Source organism: Bos indicus x Bos taurus, chromosome 2 (assembly GCF_003369695.1).
Source record: "Bos indicus x Bos taurus breed Angus x Brahman F1 hybrid chromosome 2, Bos_hybrid_MaternalHap_v2.0, whole genome shotgun sequence".
Lineage (NCBI taxonomy): Eukaryota > Metazoa > Chordata > Mammalia > Artiodactyla > Bovidae > Bos > Bos indicus x Bos taurus.
Genome location: NC_040077.1, coordinates 24667551 through 24690043, shown reverse-complemented (window position 1 = coordinate 24690043; position 22493 = coordinate 24667551). Strand labels below are relative to the sequence as shown.

The 22493-nt window shown below is 39.2% G+C and overlaps 1 protein-coding gene across 1 annotated transcript; it reads right to left on the bottom strand.

The window, feature by feature from the left end:
- Nucleotides 1–16267: 16267 nt before the first annotated feature.
- On the bottom strand, nt 16268–16701 carry LOC113880830 (40S ribosomal protein S26-like). Its single transcript, XM_027523441.1, has one exon. It carries the CDS (start codon nt 16679–16681, stop codon nt 16382–16384), a length of 300 nt encoding a protein of 99 aa, XP_027379242.1. The 5' UTR covers nt 16682–16701; the 3' UTR covers nt 16268–16381.
- Between the last annotated feature and the right edge of the window lie 5792 nt (nt 16702–22493).

Genomic DNA, 22493 nt, shown 5'->3' with positions numbered 1-22493 from the left:
GCTATAATGATAGTAATAATAACAAGTGAGATTTATATTTGTGTTCAGGAAGCAACCTACTTTCAAAAAGCTCTAAGCACATTAACCCTCTCAACCCCACGTTGGTGGAAGCCTAGCGAATACTTTACTAGTATTCTCATTAAACTGATGAAAAAGCTGTAAAGGTGCTTATTCACATTTATATCTGTCCAAGTTTCACTATACCCAGTAAGACATCAGAAGACATATTTTGTTGAAAATTGTATAGAAGTTATTCCACACCAAATACAACGGTAGTAATTGATTCAGTATGACTAGTAATATAATAACAATAAAACTCACTTTTCAAATGTAAATTTTCATGTTATTTTAACCTTTACAACAATGCAGTGAGGCTGCATTCATAATGTGAGTCCCATGTGATAGCTGAGGAAATGGAGGCAAGGGAGATTCAGTGGCATGCCCACCCTCACCACCTGGCTAGCAGCAAACCCAATGCCAGAATCCAGGTCTCCTGACTCAGAAAATAATTCCATGTGCCGTTACTCATCATTCACAAACAGAAGCCAGATAGGACCAGTAATGTGTTTTCAGGACTGGCACCACAAGTTGTATCTTCTAAAGCCCATGTTTCCTTATCATGACATTCGAAGAAGAGTTACCTCGGGTAACAGTGGTACTTACCATTCATGGAAAGCAAGGCTGGGGGTGTAACAAGAACCGGAATGACTGAGGAGGTAAGACGGTGCCCCTACTCATGTTTTCCTCCAACTCTGCCCAAGAACAGCCAAGCAATCTTTCAGTCCAACTCTGCAGCCACTAATCTCAATATAGACAAGAAACAGAGGCTAGTTTCTCACCTTGAAAGCTCTTCTCCCAGCCTTCAGCTGTCATTTCCATCACTGCTTCCTTAGGGAAGCTTTCTCTGACCTCTGGTCCTTTGTAATATGCTCTCCTTTCTCCTTCAGCACACTTAAGTTGGCTAGCAATTATATATTATTGTCATATATTATCATGTATATGTCATGTATGTCAATTATATGATTATTGTCACTCTTCCCAGCTAAAGGGGTTGAAAGTTCCATGAGAGTAGAAATCATGTCTGTTTTTTGTTCTTCACCGTATTTCTAGCACCTATCTGGCCATATAGCAGGTACTCATCTACTATCTGTTTGAATAAATCTGTGGATGGATGAGTGGGTGTGTGGATGGATGGATTGAAGGGTGAGTGGATACATAAGGGAATGAATGAAAGGGTGGATGGATGGAAATTAAAGTCCAGGATTAGAGTGGCCAGGTAAAAGGCAGGAAGCCCAGTTAAATTTGAATTCAAATAAACAATGAAAACTTTTCAGTATAAGTAGAAAGTGAAGTCATTCAGTTGTGTCCAACTCTTTGCAACCCTATGGACACCAGGCTCCTCTGTCCATGGGATTTTCTAGGCAAGAGTACTGGAGTAGGTTGCCATTTCCTTCTCCAGGGAATCTTCCTGACCCAGGGAAGACACTGAGGCTCTAACAGTGCCTGAAGCAGTGCTTGAAATTTCAGTAACAGCAGCCAGTAAAGAAGAGAAGGGAATGGCAAACCACTACAGTATTCCTGCCTTGAGAACCCCATGAACAGTATGAAAAGGCAAAATGATAGGACACTGAAAGATGAACTCCCTAGGTCAGTAGGTGCCCAATATGCTACTGGAGATCAGTGGAGAAATAACTCCAGAAAGAATGAAGGGATGGAGCCAAAGCAAAAACAATACCCAGCTGTGGATGTGACTGGTGATGGAAGCAAGGTCCGATGCTATAAAGAGCAATATTGCATAGGAACCTGGAATGTTAGGTCCATGAATCAAGGCAAATTGGAAGTGGTCAAACAGGAGATAGCAAGAGTGAATGTCGACATCTTAGGAATCAGCAAACTAAAATGGACTGGAATGAGTGAATTTAACTCAGATGACCATTATATCTACTACTGTTGGCAACAATCCCTTAGAAGAAATGGAGTAGCCCTCATAGTCAACAAAAGAGTCCAAAATGCAGTACTTGGATGCAATCTCAAAAATGACAGAATGATCTCGGTTCGTTTCCAAGGCAAACCATTCAGTATCACAGTAATCCAAGTCTATGCCCCAATCAGTCATGCTGAAGAAACTGAAGTTGAACAGTTCTATGAAGACCTACAAGACCTTCTAGAATTAACACCCCCAAAAGATGTCCTTTTCATTATAGGGGACTGGAATGCAAAAGTAGGAAGTCAAGAAATACTTGGAGTAACAGGCAAATTTGGCCTTGGAATACGGAATGAAGCAGGGCAAAGGCTAATAGAGTTTTGCCAAGAGAATGCACTGGTCATAGCAAACACCCTCTTCCAACAACACAAGAGAAGACTCTACACATGGACATTACCAGCTGGTCAACACTGAAATCAGACTGATTATATTCTTTGCAGCCAAAGATGGAGAAGCTCTATACAGTCAGCAAAAACAAGACCAGGAGCTGACTGTGGCTCAGATCATGAACTCCTTATTGCCAAATTCAGACTTAAGTTGAAGAAAGTAGGGAAAACCACTAGACCATTCAGGTATGACCTAAATCAAATCCCTAACAATTATACAGTGGAAGTGAGAAATAGATTTAAAGGACTAGATCTGATGGACAGAGTGCCTATCATGGAGGTTGGTGCCTATGGACGGAGGTTTGTGACATTGTACAGGAGACAGGGATCAAGACCATCCCCAAGAAAAAGAAATGCAAAAAAGCAAAATGGCTGTCTGAGGAGGCCTTACAAATAGCTGTGAAAAGAAGAGAAGCCAAAAGCAAAGGGAAAAAAAGGAAAGATATATCCATTTAAATGTAGAGTTCCAAACAATAGGAAGGAGAGATAAGAAAGCCTTCCTCAGTGATCAATGCAAAGAAATAGAGGGAAACAATAGAATGGGAAAGACTAGAGATCTCTTCAAGAAAATTAGAGATACCAAGGGAACATTTCACGCAAAGGTGGGCTCGATAAAGGACAGAAATGTATGGACCTAACAGAAGCAGAAGATATTAAGAAGAGATGGCAAGAATACACAGAAGAACTGTACAAAACTTCATGACCCAGATAATCACAATGGTGTGATTACTCACCTAGAGCCAGACATCCTGGAATGTGAAGTCAAGCGGGTCTTAGGAAACATCACTACGAACAAAGCTAGTAGAGGTGATGGAATTCCACTTGAGCTATTTCAACTCCTAAAAGATGATGCTGTGAAAGAGCTTCACTCAATATGCCAGCAAATTTGGAAAACTCAGCAGGGGCCACAGGACAGGAAAAGGTCAGCTTTCATTCCAATCCCAAAGAAAGGCCATGCCAAAGAATGCTCAAACTACCGCACAATTGCACTCATCTCACACGCTAGCAAAGTAATGCTCAAAATTCTCCAAGCCAGGTTTCAGCAATATGTGAACCGTAAACTTCCAGATGTTCAAGCTGGTTTTAGAAAAGGCAGAGGAACCAGAGATCAAATTGCCAACATCCGCTGGATCATCGAAAAAGCAAGAGTTCCAGAAAAACATCTATTTCTGCTTTATTGACTTTAGCCAAAGCCTTTGACTGTGTGGATCACAATAAACTGTGGAAAATTCTGAAAGAGATGGGAATACCAGGCCACCTGACCTGCCTCTTGAGAAACCTATATGCAGGTCAGGAAACAACAGTTAGAACTGGACATGGAACAACAGACTGGTTCCAAATAGGAAAAGGAGTTCGTCAAGGCTGTATATTGTCACCCTGCTTATTTAACTTATATGCAGAGTACATCATGAGAAACGCTGGGCTGGAAGAAGCACAAGCTGGAGTCAAGATTGCCAGGAGAACTATCAATAACCTCAGATATGCAGATGACAGCACCCTTATGGCAGAAAGTGAAGAAGAACTAAAAAGCCTCTTGATGAAAGTGAAAGAGGAGAGTGAAAAAGTTGGCTTAAAGCTCAACATTCAGAAAACGAAGATCATGGCATCCGGTCCCATCACTTCATGGGAAATAGATGGGGAAACAGTGGAAACAGTGTCAGACTTTATTTTTTGGGGTTCCAAAATGACTGCAGATGGTGACTGCAGCCATGAAATTAAAAGACATTCCTTGGAAGAAAAGTTATGACCAACCTAGACAGCATATTAAAAAGCATAGACATTACTTTGCCAACAAAGGTCCATCTAGTCGAGGCTGTGGTTTTTCCAGTAGTCATGTAAGAGTGTGAGAGTTGGACTATAAAGAAATCTGATCGCCAAAGAATTGATGCTTTTGAACTCTGGTGCTGGACAAGATACTTGAGAGCCCCCTGGACTTCAAGGAGATCCAAGCAGTCTGTCCTAAAGGAAATCAGTCCTGAATGTTCATTGGAAGAACTGATGCTGAAACAGAAACTCCAATACTTTGGCCACTTGATGTGAAGAGCTGACTCATTGGAAAAGACTCTGATGCTGGGAGGGATTGGGGGCAGGAGGAGAAGGGGACGACAGAGGATGAGATGGCTGGATGGCATCACTGACTCGATGGACGTGAGTTTGAGTGAACTCTGGGAGTTGGTGATGGACAGGGAGGCCTGGCGTGCTGCGATTCATGGGGTCGCAAAGAGTTGGACATGACTGAGCAACTGAACTGAACTGAATGACCTGGGACTTAACTCTCTCTTCCAAAATTTTGTGGGATGAAGAATAGGGATGATGTCCACAGAAAATCTCAATTTAAATGTTGCTTCTAACACTTACTGGCTCTCTCAGCAAGGAGAAAAACACTATGTATGTTCTTTTAAAAGCTATGTTTTTGAAATTGCATCTTTTGAAACCTGCTCTTGTTTGCTATTACTGACTAGGATGACCTATTTGCCAGTTCCAGCAAATGGCAGCAGTTTTCCTAGGCTGAGACAGTTTTATAAGTTTATGGGGTAGAAAAGAAAAAAAAAATAAAGGCAATTAAGTTGAGGTGGTCTTGTAAAACAATGAATTAAAAATCTGAAGGGAGTAGAGTAGGTAATAATTTCTTTGCCATGGCAGTTTCTCTTTGTTATAAATGTCCTTATTTTTAAATGAGTTTCCTGGGTGCTAAACCAATTAATTAAGGCTATGCTTAAATAGTCTCTCTTAAGACCTATTTTAAAACAAAAAGTGAAGCTTGACTTGAAATTAACCTTTCTGAAATAAATAGTTCTGACTTTATGCTGGGGAGTACAAGAGTAAGTGACTGTCAAATGTGCATTTTCTCACAAAATGTACAACTAAAATTCTTCAAAATGTGAACACAGATGATAAAGGCAACTTGGTTTCAAAACTATAGAAATTCAAGGTTTATGGTGGCTTTAGGTATATTTTTAAGGGTGATGTAATAATTTCATCATCTGCCCCTTAGATATGTTTTATCCTTGGTATCAAATCTTTGTTGATTTTCTGTTGTTAAATTTAAAATTCACCATGAGACCAAGGTGACCAATCTGAGTCATTTATGGCTCTTCAAAGCTGTCTAACCTTGTATGTACAACTTGAGAATTTTAGAATTGCTGCTACTGTTTTAAAATGCCATTACTTATTATATTTTGTGTGCTGTGCTTAGTTGCTTAGTCATGTCCAACTCTTTGCGACCCCATGGACTGTAGCCTGCCAGACTCCTCTGTCCATGGAGTTCTCCAGGCAAGAATACTGGAGTGGGTTGCCATGCCCCCCTTCAGGGGATCTTCCCAACAGGGATTGAACCCAGGTCTCCAGCATTGCAGGAGGATTCTTTACCATCTGAGCCACCAGGGCAGCCCAACTATATTTTACATGAATGAAAATAATATGTCCTTTGAAAGTTTTAAAATGCCATTGCAAAGCAGAGACACATGAGGGCACTATAACCAACCCCCCCTGGCCACCTCCTGGCAATCTGCTGCTGCTGCTAAGTCGCTTCAGTCGTGTCCGACTCTGTGCGACCCCATAAATGGCAGCCCACCAGGCTTCCCCGTCCCTGGGATTCTCAAGGCAAGAACACTGGAGTGGGTTGCCATCTGAGAGGTGTTTTAATAACAACCTTTAGGAGGGTAGTGGGGAGAGATGGACAGAAGAGAGTGTGTGCAAAAGTGGAAACTTTATCAATGACATTGATAAATTCTAACTTCTAACTGCAGCCAAAACATGCATTTGCTTCTTTAAAAATGCTAATTTAATGTTATTTAAAAACATTTATTGATCTAATGATGTAGCCACATTCTTTGCAAAAGAGAAGACATAGTGATGATTTACAATGCAAAGCAGATAACAGAATGATTGTGAATGGTCAGCAACTTGGGATAAATCCCTGACTGGATGCACAGGTCATGTTAGAAAATGTTGACCTGGAACCAAAATTGAGTGTACCAGAATGTACCAAAATGGTACCGGGGAGCCCAAGAAGAAACCTCTGCTCTCATACAAGATGGCAGTTCAGTGAAATCTCTGAGTTGATGCTGGAGAAACCGCCGAGGGCAGAAATGGAAAATAGTGCACTGGCCTGAGTGGCTTCTTGGGTCTCTTTGTCAGTTTGTTGAATGGTGCTTGCCTGGAGTGGCCTTTTGTGCCAGGATCTATAGGGCCTTCGTGTTATCCTCATGTAGATTCTAGACTGTAATGTTTGAGCTCTGGGATGACAGATCATACTGTTGCCCTTGTTGCTGGTGAATTTAAGGCTCTTGCTTCATTGCAAAAGAACATGGAGATGAAGCCATAGGTAAGAAGTGGATTTATTTAGACAGAAGCACACTCCACAGTGTAAGAAGATGTAGGAAGCAGGGATACCCCAGGGATTCAACAGCAAATACTTGTGGACATTGTCTTTAGAGCACTGGCAGCAAAGCAATTCTTCTATAATAGCAGGGTCTCATTTTATTTGGCTGTCCCCCTGAAAATATGGACAATTTAGTATCTTTTTCTCCCTCCTTCCCCTCAAGTACCTCCAGTACAATATTGAACTGGCAGTAATAATAATGTGGGCATTCTTGTCTTATTCTTGACTTTATTTTTTTTTTTTTTAAATTTAAAAAAATTTAAACCTTTATTATTCTTGACTTTAAACAGAACGACTTTCACATTGCACATTTAATGTTCACTATGTAATTGGAAAAGTGAATATGTTATGTTCACTCTATGTAATATGTTCACCTTTCATGAGAGTAAAAATTTCTTCCTGCTCCTGATTTGCTAAGCATTGTTTAAAATCACGAATTCTTCTCACTGTATATCAAATCCTTTTTCTACATTGATTGAAATGTTTATGTGCTTTTTCTTCTTTGTTTTGTTGATATTGTAATGATAATAAAACTACGTTAAACTACCTCTTATTTTCTGAAATAAACCTAACCTCATCATGGTTTATTATTTCTTCATACATTGCTGGATTTAGGCTGGCAATATTTTACCTGTTTGTGTATCTATGTTCATGAGAAAAATGCCCTATAAATTCTCTTTTTGTACTTGTGTGGTTTTGTTACAAAGGCTGTACTAGCTTTATAAAATGAGGTTGTGTTCTCCATTTTTCTATTCGCTAGAAGAGCTTCAGACTGTAAATCTCTTCCTTGAATGCTTGTCCCATTTGTCTCTGAGCTTCTTGAGTCCTCTCATCTCGTCTCCTCAGTCTTCCTTCTCTCTTTACTTGCTCCCTCCTGCTATACTTTTTCCTTCCTTAAAGGGTTTCTTTGACTTAAAAGAAGCAAAGAAATTGGGCTGAAACCCAAGTATCAGGATATTTTAACTGATGTTAAATATTACCAAACATAACATTTCTTTGTGTTCAGTGTGACCAATTAGTACTGCCTAGATGTGAAAAAAAAAAAAAAAATCTTGCAGTCATTTAAAATAATACTGATTGTTAAATGAGAATTTCAATCCCCTGTTGATAACTACCTATTTTGAAATATTTTTGAAACCAATTCAGTCACATTCATAACATGGTAATTCTAGACCTCTCTGCCTTGTGACACTCAACAATGAAGGGAAACAATTCAGCTATGTAAAGAACACATAAAAATTTCATGGGGGCAAGAGCCTTTTCAAAAATAAGCTATGATGATTTTCCAGGTTTTTATATAAACCTTCAGTTCTATGCTTTGTATTTCATAGATATATACCCTCTCCTCCCTTTCAAATAGCACAAATGCAATTTTCTTGATGGAACATTATTTCTGAATTGTAAAGTTCACTTTAATTCTCTGTAAGAAAAATCTGGGTCCCCCCCCCTTTATTTTAGTTAAAATGTAAATATTTTTAAACTTTCCATGTTAATTTGATTTCTTTTCTTTTATCGACTTGGTAGCTAAATACCTAATGCTCTTACAAAATGCAAATCTTTTATTCAAACTACAATTAAATTATAGCACACACAATTTATAAGCAATTATAGTCACATAATGTATATAATTTAGAATTTTTGTAGAAAGTCTATAAATGTACAGTTACCACATTAGAATAAGAAATATTATAATTCTTTTTTGGAAATAAGATATATTATAGCAAAAATGTCCTTTCTGGGTAAGAATGTAAAGTAAGTAAAGTAGGTATCTCTGAAAGAATACCGGTGTAGCCTGCCTCTGTGGGAATTCTTATTCTCCTTATTGGTAGGACTCTCAGAAGACAGTTCTCCACTGTCAGCTGTTTGGGAGTTGTCTCTTTGAGGAACTTCCTTGTCCAGGGCTTCCTTCTATGGACAGCCCACATCCAAAGCTGATCAGAGTGGGTATAAAGCTTAGGCCTTCTTGACCCAATTTGGAATGACTCTGGAAGACCACGTCAGTTCCAGAGCCTTACTATGGGTGGTGGAGGCCTTCATTCAGACTGCATCAGAGCTCATTTCTCTGCCTGGTCATTCTCGTCCTCTTCCCTGCCTTCCTCTCTGTCTCTTGATTCTGCTTAACAGGAAACCCAGCCTGAAACACTTTTTAAAAACATTGAACTATAGGGACTTCCCTGGTGGTCCTATGGCTAAGACTCTGTGCTCCCAATACAGGGGCCCTGGACTCAATCCCTGGTCAGAACTAGATCCTACTTGCCCCAACTAAGGGTTCATATGCCACAACTAAGACTCCACACAGCCAAATAAATAAACATAAAAAAATTGAACTATCGTTGATTTATTGATACAATGTTGTGTTAGTTTCTGGTGTACAAGCAAAGTAATTCAGTTGTATACACATATGTGTTCTTTTTTCAGATTCTTTTCCATTATAGGTTATTATAAAATATTGAATATCATTGCATGTGCTATAAGTAGATTCCTATTGTTTATCTATTTTATATACAGTAGTTTGTATCTATTAATCCCAAGCCCCTAATTTATCCCTTTGCCACCCCTTTCCCCTTTGGTAACCATAAGTTGGTTTTCTATGTCCATGAGTCTATTTACGTTTTCTAAATAAGCTCATTTGTACTATATTTTAGATTCCACATATAAGTGATATCAGATGACATTTGTCTTTCTCTGTCTTACTTCACTCAGTATGATAGTCTCCAGGTCTATCTATTTCCTTCAAATGACATTATGTTGTTCTTTTTATGGCTGAGTAATATTCCATTGTATATATGTATCACATTTTTATCATTCTGAAACATTTGATAAAATGTATTCATTTATTCAACAACTTGATTTATTTAATTATATCAATAAATATTTATTAATCACTGCTATGTAATACGAAGAAGGCAATGGCACCCCACTCCAGTACTCTTGCCTGGAAAATCCCATGGGCAGAGGAGCCTGGTAGGCTGCAGTCCATGGGGTCGCACAGAGTCGGACATGACTGAGCGACTTCACTTTCACTTTTCACTTTCATGCATTGGAGAAGGCAATGGCACCCCACTCCAGTGTTCTTGCCTGGAGAATCCCAGGGACGGGAAGCCTGGTGGGCTGCCGTCTATGGGGTCGCACAGAGTCGGACACGACTGAAGCGACTTAGCAGCAGCAGCTATGTAATAAGTGCTTTCTTTCATAAGAATGGCACAATGAATATACTTAAATCTTTCTTTGGTAAATTGTGATATCTCAGTGACCATCCTGGGGCCTCATTTATTAGTTGTAGATACTAAGGACTTAGGAGAAGACCTCACAGTTTATCTTGGAAGTTCTCTTCTGTTTTGTATAAACCCCCACCTGACATAAGATTCTTTTGCTGTGATTTTGTTTCGCCCTAATAAAGGAGCCCACAAAACCCATTAACTGAGTGTCCTGCTGTATCAGGGTTTGCCTTGATTCTAGCCTTATTGTTGTTTTAGGCCCATCTTTTAACTTTATTAAGTCTCAATATGGAGATGAGGAAATAGAGACAGATTCATAGCATTAGAAGCACCACAGGATTACAGAAGTTTAAAGCACTGTCAGAATCAGGAGGTTTTGTGGGCAGCCCAACCTTCTCTCACTACAGATAGGAAAACAGAGTTTAACCCAGAATTACCTGAACCATGCAGTGTCCATAACTTTTATCCGATTCTTTTGTGTAGGAGGAATTGCCTTGCCATCTAGTTGGTAAACTCCTTTGGGGAAAAATCTGAATCTCACACTTTTCCATCTTGCTCAGTGTCTAGAAAAATAAGAGATGGGTTTTGAATAAACAATTGACTGATTAAGTCCTCTTCATCCAGCAAAACTGCTTCAATCACATGGATAGTTATTTTTAATTTTTATATGCAAAGACCTTTAGAGGAAATCCAGTAATCTCACCAATCCTAGGCTTAACAATGTTCACTGTCAATTATGTCCAACTAAATGGTGCTCTTACTAAAGGAACACAGTCATGAGACAAGGGTAGGGCTCAAATGTCACCATCCACATGTCCAACACACAGACACCAGGGTGGTGTGTCCTGTGTTGGCTCTCTGGGCTTCAGTCTCCTTCTCTCTGCAGATGGGCTCTTTTCAAGTCTGGTGGGTGTTATCGATGCCAGCACCTTTTTGTGTAAAGCTTCCTTCCCTCTTCCAACCTTGCAGAAACCAAATCATTTAGAACCAGCCCCTGATAGACAATGACAGATCATTCTGTTTTTTCCCCAAAGGCCTGTATATGGTCAGACACTATACCATCTCCAGCCAGTCCGGTGATCTCCCAGCATTAAATCCTATTCATTCATCCGGAAGGGGATCTCAGGCTAATGCTATACTATCCAGCTGACTATCAGAACACCGAACATTGCAACAGTAGCAAGGGTTGGGAATGGTGGATTTGGGAAGAGGTGGGAGCTGAGAGGGAAATGCAGCTGCCTGACCTGAACAAGTCTTTCTTGTCCGTAGACCTGCTTTTAATTTTTCTCCAGGAAGCAGTGAAAAATGGCTAATTTAATTATGTTTCTTTGGAACAAGGATTGTGTCTTCATTGGTGTCGTTCATTGCCTGAAAGTATTAGGAATAGTTAGCTGTTGTCCTTATGCATTTAAAAATAAGGCTTAAATGCAATTACCTTCTTTATTATTATTATTATTATTGGAACAGAGTTGATTTACAATGTTGTGTGTTACTTTCTTCTGTACAGCACAGTTAATCAGTTACACGTATATCCACTCTTTTTAATAGACTCTTTTCCCATATAGATCTTTACATAGTATTGAGTTGAGTTTTCTGGGCTATACAGTAGGTCCTTATTAGTTTTCTATTTTATCTATAGTAGTGTGTATATGTCATTCCCAATCTCCCAGTTTATCCCTCCCTGCCCCATAACCGAAAGATTGTTTTCTACGTCTGTAACTATTTCTGTTTTGCAGATAAGTTCATTTGAATCATTTTTTTAGAGTCTGCATTTAAGCAATACCATATACTATTTGTCCTTTTCTGTCTGACTGACTTCACTCAGTATGACAATCTCTAGGTCCATCTATGTTGGTGCAAATGACATTATTTTGTTCTTTGTTTTGGCTGAGTAATGTCCCATTGTATATATATACCACATCTTCTTCATCCATTCCTCTGTTGATAGACACTTAGCTTGATTCTATGTCCTGGCTATTGTAAATAGTGCTGCAATGAACACTGAGGTCCAAGTATCTTTTCAGATTATGGTTTTCTCCAGATATATCCCAGGAGTGGGATTACTGGATCATATAGTAGTTCTATTTTTCATTTTTTAAGGAACCTCCATACTGGTCTCCATAGCGGGTGTACCAGTTTACATTCTCACCAACAGTATAGAAGCATTCCCTTTTCTCCACATCCTCTCCAGCATTTATTGCTTGCACATTATTTTGATGATGGCCATTTTGACCTGGGGCTTCCCTCATAGCTAAGTTGGTAAAGAAAAGAATCCACCTGCAATGCAGGAGACCCCAGTTCAATTCCTGGGTTGGGAAGATCCACTGGAAAGGGATAGGATACCCACTCTAGTATTCTTGGGCTTCCCTTGTGGCTCAGCTGGTAAAGAATCAGCCTGCAATGCAGGAGACCTGGTTTGATCCCTGGCTTGGGAAGATCCCCTGGAGATTCCTGGAAGGCTACCCACTCCAGTATTCCGGCCTAGAGAATTCCATTGACTGTATAGTCCATGGGGTCGCAAAGAGTCGGAAACAACTGAACAACTTTCACTTTCATTTTGACCTGTGTGAGGTGATACCTCATTGAAGTTTTGATTTGCATTTTTCTATTAGTGATGTTGAGCATCATTTCATGTGCTTTTTGTCCACCTATTTGTCTTCTCTGGAGAAATGTCTATTTAAATGTTTCATCTACTTTTCAATTGGGTTGTTTGCTTTTTTGTTATTGAGCTGCATGAGCTGTTTGTATATTTAAGAGAGTAATCCCTTGTACATTTTTTAAAATAAAGGGAATAACAAAGTAGTTTACTTTTTTGAAACTTCCTTTAAAAAAAATCCTGTTTGTTAAATACTGTTAGTTTGGAAGTGGGGGTACAAATACCAGCTCCTTTGAAGCCCCACCAGCACTGCCATGAAGTTAAAAGGCTGAACAGATGCCTGGGACTGAGCCCTGAACCCCAGTGAAGGTCCCTGTGGCCACACTAAGCGGGAAGCACATGGCCACCAGTAAAGCCACTCACTTGGATGAGGAGTTATCAGAAGTGCCAACCACAATGAACCGAAGAGCAGAGGCTCTTCTCCAATTTCCTGGAGTTTCTTTTAGAATCTCAAGAGACAAGAGAGGATTGGAAAATTGCTGAGATTGGACTCCGTCAATTTTAAGAGAATAATGGCAAAGCCAGATTGAATCCTAGCTAGAATAATATATAACACTTATGGCACTGTGGAGCAATCCATTCCTGTTATATTTTTAATTTTTAAAATTATGCAAATAACAAAAATAGGCTAAGAAAATGAAAATAAAAATCACATACCTGGCCGCTCTGAGATCACCACTCAAATGTTTTAGTGACAACTTTTCCTGAAAACAAACACACACAGTTATATACATATTCATATATATGGGATCATACTTGTATGAATGCCCAGCTGCTCAGTTGTGACCAACTCTTTGTATCCCCATGGACTATAGCCCGCCAGGCTCCTCTGTCCATAGAATTTTCAAGGCAAGAAGTGGGTTGCCATTTCCTACTCCAGGGAATCTTCCCGACCCAGGGATTGAACCTATGTCTCTTGCATTGGCAGCCAGATTCTTTAGCACCATGCCATCTGTTACATAAACTGAACTTTTTTTCTTTTACACAGCATAACATTGAAAATATGTTTCTATATCACCAAATACATTTCTATAATTATATTTCTGCAATATAATTTTGATAGCTACATAGTATTCCATTGTATAGAATCCATATTATGTATTGGAAATAACATGCACTACCAAATCATTAGTATAAAATTGTTAGACTTTTCTAATGTTATTTTTGCTGTAATGAACAGCACTATGATAATTGTAACTAAACTCCTCCAAGCATCCTTATTACACTCTTAGTTTCATTAGTATAATTTCTGAAAAATGGAATTGCTGGCTCAAAGTGCTTGTACAATGTTAAGATTTAAAATGCATATTACAAAAACTTGAGGTGCATTTAAATATTTTTATTTCTCTACTTAGAGAAAATTGTATTGGTCTATTATTAAATCATCATACCAAAATTGTCCCTTCCTTTTTCTCTACTTAAGGTTACATTATGATGACAATAAGTTTAGTACTCTGAAATTGTACTAGGTCTTATATTTACTCAAACTTAAAATTCATTCATTTATCAGCTGTTTATTTTCTAGAATTTCTTCAATACTTAAAATTTCAATGACTGGGTTTGCAACCCAATCTTTTGGTCTACTAATATAGGCAAATCTCTCTGGTAGTTCTATTCAGTTTTTGATTAAATTGATCATATTGCAAACAACCATAATCTGTCACTATTTAAGTTAAGTGAATTTAAATTAGAATATGCTAGGCCTTTTTGATGTGCAAATTTACATGTAAATTTTCAATTTACATGTGCAAAGCCATGTCCACATAGCAGTTAAATGCTCAGTCTTTTGATATTAGCACAGCATGAAAAGCAAGTTTTTATATTTTGGTAGCACACATTTACTTTAAAAATATGCATATATATGTATACATGCATTCTAGAGGGATGCTTTATTGCTTGCAGATATGGAATAAATTATTTAACTACCAAGCCAAATATTTATAAATGTGTTTTGCTGCTGCTTCTACTCTGTATAAAAAACCACTAGTTAGACACTCCCTTTTCTGCTATCTCAGCCTTAGGAAACAAAAGTATAATTTAGCATTATGCTTGATGATTAACTCTGTTCAAAGGCACAGAAAATGCTGATGGTTAGACAAGAGACAGAGTATTTTAACTTTAAATTTTAGGTTAAGTTCACAGCATGAACCACTTCTTCACTCACGCAAAACTGAAAAATGTATGAAAGGTATAAAAATATGACCCTTTTAGGGACAACTATTATGACATACATGAGTTTCTCTAAGTAAATATAATGCCTGTATACTAGATGCATTGAGGCAATATGCTAATTCTATATATTTGGGAGGCATTGTGGACACGGGAATTGGCAAGTTATTTTTATAGGAAAGTCCGATTTTTAGACACACAACAAATTGGGCAGTGGTATGATGACTTTAATCATCTGGATGAAGCAATGAGATAATTATGGTTAATGACTCACTGCTGTACTTTCAACACCTTCAGAGATCAATTGCACCCAAAAGTGAACAGAGCCAGCACCACATGGTCTGCTACCAAGCACTGACCTCCCTGATTCAAATGCAAAATGCTATTGCAGATGAGATTCACTGGGACAAAATGTTCAATAGAAAGATTACATTTCCAGCGGGGCAGAAAGATATTTGCCAGCATCTCATTAAGGCTCAGATACCAAATCTTGGATTTCAATCAGCATTGAGATAGAATGGCAATAATCCAGTAGCAAGAATGTAGCGAGGGCTTTGTTTCCTATGGTATTATGCATTTTTCCCATCTACAATAAAATCTTGAAAAATTTTCCAAGGGGATAGATATGGAAAGAAATAACCTTGTAGTCATTTTAATGTCAGCCACACAACGCATTTGGTGAAGCCTCTGCGGACAGATAACTTTGTCTCTCACTAGGGGAGGAGAAGGTGACATCATTTACATTTAGCTCAACACGTGAAAAAGCCTGAAATTCTCTGCGCCGTAAATGTAGCATCAATTCTTCCACCTTTGCAGCCCCACCTCCCATCATTAATATAGTCCAGCCATTTTATTGCCGGCATTTTATCCTTTTCCCCTAGAAGTAATTTACCGACTTAATGGAAATGTGAGAGATTTGCTTTAACAGATTTTATGAATTTAAGCAAAAGGTCCTGCTGAACATTTCCCTCTGGAGAGAGGTTATTCTTTGGCCAGGAGGCATTTGTAATAGTTCAGTAATCAAAAAAGATTTGCCTCGGACTTGCTAATTTGCTCAGTCTCTTAAGTAACAAAAGGATCTAAACTCTGCCTCTCAATTTAAAGTGAGCCTATAAAAGCTTCCAGCTTAGCAAAAAATCTAAGAATCCACAATCTGAGCTTTTAACCCCATTTCAATTTGTGCAAGTGTAATATCATTAGGGACTGATTTCTCCTTCGGGGTAGCTGTGGCTTTTCATGGAATTTAGTCCTTTATCTGAGAGATGGTGGGGTGGGAGAACACTTTGGAACAGACAAACTACCTAAGAAATAAAGCTTCTTCCCCCTGAGGGATCAGAAGCTGGAGACACTGCAAATTTCATGGGAAAGTCTCTTTCCTCTGAAGTTTTTGGTCAAATGAAGCCAGTAAGAATGCTGGACTGAGTTTTGAATAGGGGTTAGGAAATTCAATTGTATTCTTTTTTTTTTTTAATAATTTCCATTTTATTGTCTTTTCAGAGAAACCAATATTTCTTCAGTCTTTAAGGACTTGGATCCTTACATGGGCTTTGGTGGAGGACGTGGGGCAGCACCCGCAGGTCTAAATCAGGGTGGAGGTGTTCGGTCCTTACGGGCTTCCAGAGAGCGATTCCTGACTACCTTGCTGTGAATGGCACAACTCATGCAGTAATGTAGTTTCACATACAGCTTGGGAAGTACATAGGCATCGAAAACACTCGCTTCAGAAATGTCCCTGATGGCTGCGGCCTCTACGATGTTCCGAATAACGAACTTCTTAATGGCCTTATCCTTGGGCACACATTGGGCACAGTTGGTGCCGTGAATAGGCTGCACATGGCCGCGGCCCTTTTTGGCACAACGGTTGTTCCTTCTTTTCTTGGTCATCTTGGAAGCGCCGAGGCGAGAGAGCTCAATTGTATTCTTAATTTGCGTGGCTGCATCTGAAAAAGATAAGACTGGACAGAATTATGACACTGTGTTCACAACTGTGTCCCCAGCATCTAGAACAGTGGCAGGCACTGAGATGCTCAGTACGAATTGAATGAACTGTAACAGAACAGAGCCATTGTCATGGGATATTGTCAGTATCAGGGAGAGACGTTGCCCTCTTGCTTGATTATATCTACTGCCTGCCATTCTTTGACTAGCTTCTTTGGGCTGGTAGCTCCAGTTCCTTCTGCTTCCAAACACCTCTTCCCGGGGTTGACTAATCAAACTGCCCAACTTAATGGGAAAACGTATAATGAAGATTGGGGCTTCCCACTTGGCTCAGTGGTAAAGAATTCACCTGTGATGCAGGAGACACAAGAGATGCAGGTTCGAGCCCTGGGACTGGGAAGATCCCCTGGAGAAGGAAATGGCAACCCACACCAGTGTTCTTGCCTGAAAATTCCATGTACAGAGGAGCCTGGTGGACTACAGGACTCCCAAAGGGTCAGACAAGACTGAGCACACATACACACATAATGAAGATTAGGGACTCTTAACTCAAAACACAGGTAGAAGAAAACTAATCTATAAATCCATAATCTTGCCCAACTACCTTGGTACTTAAAAAAAAAAAAAAAAAAAAAAACCCACAATTGAGAACCTGGGATAACCACATTTGCTGGAACTACTGCTGCTGCTGCTAAGTCACTTGAGTCGTGTCCGACTCTGTGCGACCCCATAGACAGCAGCCCACTGGGCTCCCCCATCCCTGGGATTCTCCAGGCAAGAACACTGGAGTGGGTTGCCATTTCCTTCTCCAGTGCATGAAAGTGAAAAGTGAAAGTGAAGTTGCTCAGTCGTGTCCGACCCTCAGCGACCCCATGGACTGCAGCCTACCAGGCTCCTCCGTCCATGGGATTTTCCAGGCAAGAGTACTGGAGTGGGGTGCCATTGTCTTCTCCACGGAACTACTGAGACAGTTCTAATTTTTAAATCTTGTCTCACTGCCCCACAAATCATTGCCTAACTGTGTGCTCATAATTATTAAATTAGAAGGCAGAGAGAGAACAGGAAGGAGGGAAGAGGTTTTGCCAAAGCTTAATTGAATTAAATTGTCTCCTCTGGATATGTCATTTTAGGAGTTATTTAAAATCCTACAAAGCAAGCATGGACAGCCCCCCAGAAATAAAGTAAAAGAGTTAATAATGCAAGCATAGGTAGCTCAGCATCTTCTGATATCCAAGGTAATATCAGTAATGATGAATCTAGTTATGTTTGGTTTATAAATTATGTGAAGAACCAACTGGAAAGAATACATGGCACACTTAGGTAACAGCCGATCGTTCAGTCTGACAGAAATATAAGCCAGCTTATTTCCTTATCAGTACTCTTTTTCATCCCCGTTAGATACTCTTCCTGAAATGCCCTGCCATCCCTGGTACAGCTCTTCCTGATCACTTTGTACAGGCACCATCTGATCACCTTGACCTGGCCTGCATGTTGATTTGTTAATAGGCTAAATTATACTGTAGTCCTTCCAGTTTTAGAATCAAGGAATAAAATAAACATCACTCTGGTTAGAATAAAAGTTCCTGTGGACTACTTGCCATATGCAAAAGAGACAAAGAGAAAGAGATAAAGAAGAAAGAGAGGGCAACTTGTAAAAGAATGTTGCCTTTATAAATAACCCTTCCATTACAAAAAATGTTTTTCAAAATGTTAAGACATATTTTGTCTTAATTTTAATTTTTAATTAATTAATGCACATATGTAGTTTAAATAGTCAAATGATAATACCAGGACTCTGCCCCAAACTTCCCCTCCAATAATATCTGCTCTTTTAGCTGCTTATTCTTGTTTCTAAATAATATTCTCAGGCTACTATTTCTTGGTTTTTTTTTTTTTTTCAGTTTCAGATTTTATTTGACCTCCTACTACGGAAGATGAGAATTTCATTCTTATCCACATATTCTCCTCACCATCTTCTCTTCATTCTCCTATGTACTTATATTTTCCTTTTAATCAATATTTCATTTAATTCAATATTCATTTTGTTAATGATTATTATTCACAGCAAAGCTACATAGTATTCTGGAAATACGTTTTCTTTATGGTACAATAATTGCCTCATATTTTTATTTGTTTAATTTTCTGATTCATCCCCAAACTCTGAAAGAAGTGTAAGTATCCTTCTAGCACATCAGACACACCAAGTAATCTAGCTCTTCCATTTTAATCATCTTACAGACATCTCACTGGAGTCGCACCTTCTCCAGCTCCCACGTGGCTCGGTTGCATCCAGTACTGTTAGATGTTGAGAACACCCTTCTCCCCTGCCTTGTATTGCCTCCCCTGTTTCCCACGCCCTATGTCTTCTTTCTTGGCTTCCTCCTTTGTTTTTGTAGAAAAATGTCATTAATTCCTTTTCTTTCTTTTTTTTTAAATAATATAAGCTTTTTAAATAATATAAATTTGTATCGGCAATGAAGACAACTTGAGGGTTCTTTAGCTACATATTTTTCAGACTTGAATTTTAATAGAACTTGCAATATACCTGAAAGTCAAAGACCACCAACGGTCCTTAGACCACCCTTTGAGAAGCTTTATTAGTTCAAGAAACAATCAAAATGCAAATATAGTTAGACCTATTCTTGTTATGAGAAATGCAGAGAAAAACATGACACATAAGGAGTTTACAGTCTGATTGAGAAGTGTGATAGGCAGAATAAGGACCCACCAAATCAGGTCCTAACTCTTCAAAACATGTGAATACGTTATGTTATGTGGCAAAAGGGAATGAAGGTTGCAGATGAAATTAAGGTTGCTAATCAGCTGATCTTAAAAGAAGATGATGATGATGTGATTTGAGCGGGCCCAATGAATTCACATGACTCCTTAAATGTGGATGAGGGAGGCAGAAAGTTAGGTGAATGCACTCACCTAACTGTAGGCCACCGGAAACCTCCTGTTAAAGATAGAATAATAGTGCTAGTCCCCTAAATTAGTTTGTTTGTTGACTCAGGGGTTTCATTTACTCTCATTAACTAGTTTGGTTTCAGAGGTCTGGAAATCAATTACACTTGTGTGTAAAACTTATAACATAGAGCAGAACTGAGCATTGATTCCTCCTACTAAGTATGATTAGCCCTTTACATGAAGGCAAGATGCTTTCAAAGTTGATTTGGTTAAATCCTAAAACAATTGCACCTCAAGACCAGTACCAAAAGAATGTTCCAATGCTCACTTATGCATTCCTCTCATGTGCCGCAGATATATCTTGCTGTATTTTTGCTTTTCTTCACAATAAGCATTTCCAGTTGTCTTGCCTAAGGGTTTTCACGGGTAGATACTCTTTTCTCTGAAAATCTGAACTGTTGTTAGTGATTAGAATTCCAAAGCAAACATGCCAAGAAATGACTACAAGCGCCTGATTATCCCATAAGAATATTCTTCCGTTGTTCATTATTTTTCACATTTGTACTTAGCAGCAATAAAAGCTTCTTTCCTTCCCTCTGTGGGAAGTTGTGACAATGTTTTCATTTGAGGCTCCAATCACCAGGGCTAAGTAGGAATTTTCGGTGTTGAGAGTGCTACCTCAATGCCAAGAAGATAGGAATTTTCAAAGAGAGGAGTGCAGGTTTTCAAAAACAGCCTTATCAAACCCCTTATGTAAATCAAGATCTACCTTGACTGGTCTCTTGGTGGTTGTAAGTGCTTGTGGTTTACAGAAAGTAGTTAGAGGAAGAAAGACAAATGAATCCTGTATCCTAGCTGCTTTGTCTCATTTGCTATTTGAAGGGAAACATTGTGCATTTGCATATATAACCTTTTTTTTTCCCTCAACACAGCACCAGCCATGAGAAGAGAAACTAAGCCAAAATCAAGGAAACAGAAGAAAGAAATCAGAGGAAAATGGAGATCAGAAAATGTATGTTAAAAGACCAGGAGGCAAGGAGGAAAGAAAAGGATTCTAAAAGACTCTCAATTCTTTAGACTAAATTATTTAAGCAAGTCAGTAAGCAAGGGGCTTGGGAGGTTCTAGGATTTTTGTTTTGTAATGAATATTTCAAAGTTTTTAATGTCTTCAGAGCTGAGTTACATATTTGGTCAGTGACAAATCTATAGAGCATCTATGATTTCAAGTTCTTAGAATGAAAAAAGACTCAAGCCCAGGGAAATATTATATAAGGAAATATTTTGGCTAGGACAATCAGAATTTGAATAATATATTCCTCCGGGGTTCCCCGGTGGCTCAGCAATAAAGAATCTGCCTGCAATGCAGGAGCCACAGGAGACATGGGTTTGATCCCTGGGTTGGGAAGATCCCCTGGAGGAGGAAATGGCAACCCACTCCAGTATTCTTGCCTGGAGAATCCCCATGGATAGAGGAGCCTGGTGGGCGACAGTCCATGGGGTTGCAAAGAGCCGGACACGACTGAAGTGACTTAGAACAGCAGCTTCTCAAGACGAACAACATCTACCTTGTGGTTTTGGACACAGTGTTTTACTTCTATTCTACATTATTAATGCAGGGATGTTATAAGTGAAAAAAAAAAAAAAGCAAGCTTTTTTTTTTTTTTTTTAGTAATTTTGCTGGAGTGAACTGAGTAAATGGCAATAACCTTTCAGGGAATTTTTGAAAAAAAGGAAATTTTCATGATCAATTCTTAACTGTGTGAAAGCAATGTATGTTACTTGATTCTAAATTAGCACTTTACAATAAAGTAAGCACAAAAGCAACGAATTTATTAATATATTGTTTTCGTAGCTGCAGAATACTTCAATTCAATGAAATACCGAGGAACAAAAGGATTGACATTAACAGTGCCTACTATGTGGTGGGTACTGCATAGTAATTTACAGTGATGTAATCCTCACTGAGGCACTGATACACCTCATTTTTCAAAAGAGAAAATCGTGCTTCTGAGAGGTGAAGCAACTTGTCTGAGATCATATAATTTATTATTGACAGAACCTCCCCCTAAATCCAGATCTGTCTTAATCCAAAGCGTGAAATCATCCCACCTCTCCACTGTGATCCCAGGGAGTTGGCTAGTGTCTATTGGTGGACACTGAAAAACATATAACCAAATTAATGCTATAAATGCCTTTAGAGACACACATCTTAGTACTTCAAGAAGAGAGAGAGATCTCACAGAATTAGAAATGGCAAGTTCAGGCTTAGTCTTCTGGAATTTCTTGGCACAGCAGAGTGGCAACCACCCAACCAGAACACTTTAGTCCTGCCTCAGAGTCCTCAGACATCAGTAGAGACATGTTGCATCAGGAGTTAGATGAGTCTCCCTGAGAAAAGGTAGGCTCAGCACGTTTCCAACTTCTGCTCCAGAGGCCTGCTTGGTCTGACTCTTGCCAGACTTGCTGTCTCCACCCATCTCATCCATGAGCCACCGTTTCTCGCTAATGCTGCCACACAGGGTTTTTCTTTGTTCCTCCAAGCTCTTTCTCTAACTCTCCTATGACGACTGTTGCACATGCCTCTGCCTACAATGTGCTCCAACCTATCAGGACTTTTAGTTGGAATCATCAGAAACTGACTCTGGCTGATTAAGGCCTAAGAGAAATGGAATGTATTGGGTGGCTCCCAGAATTTCCAGGAAGACTGCAATACGAGCTTTGAAGATTAGGGAGAGATAAAGCAGAGCTGGACAAACAGAACTTCAGGCAAAATCATACCCAGAACCAGCCTGAAGAGGGCTCTGTTGCCTTTGCAAGGGAATCCTGGAATCGCTGCTCTAGGAACTGAATG

What these genes read in the sequence shown, in the direction of transcription:
- LOC113880830 (XM_027523441.1), bottom strand. Translation starts at nt 16,681, where the DNA reads ATGACCAAGAAAAGAAGGAACAACCGTTGTGCCAAAAAGGGCCGCGGC.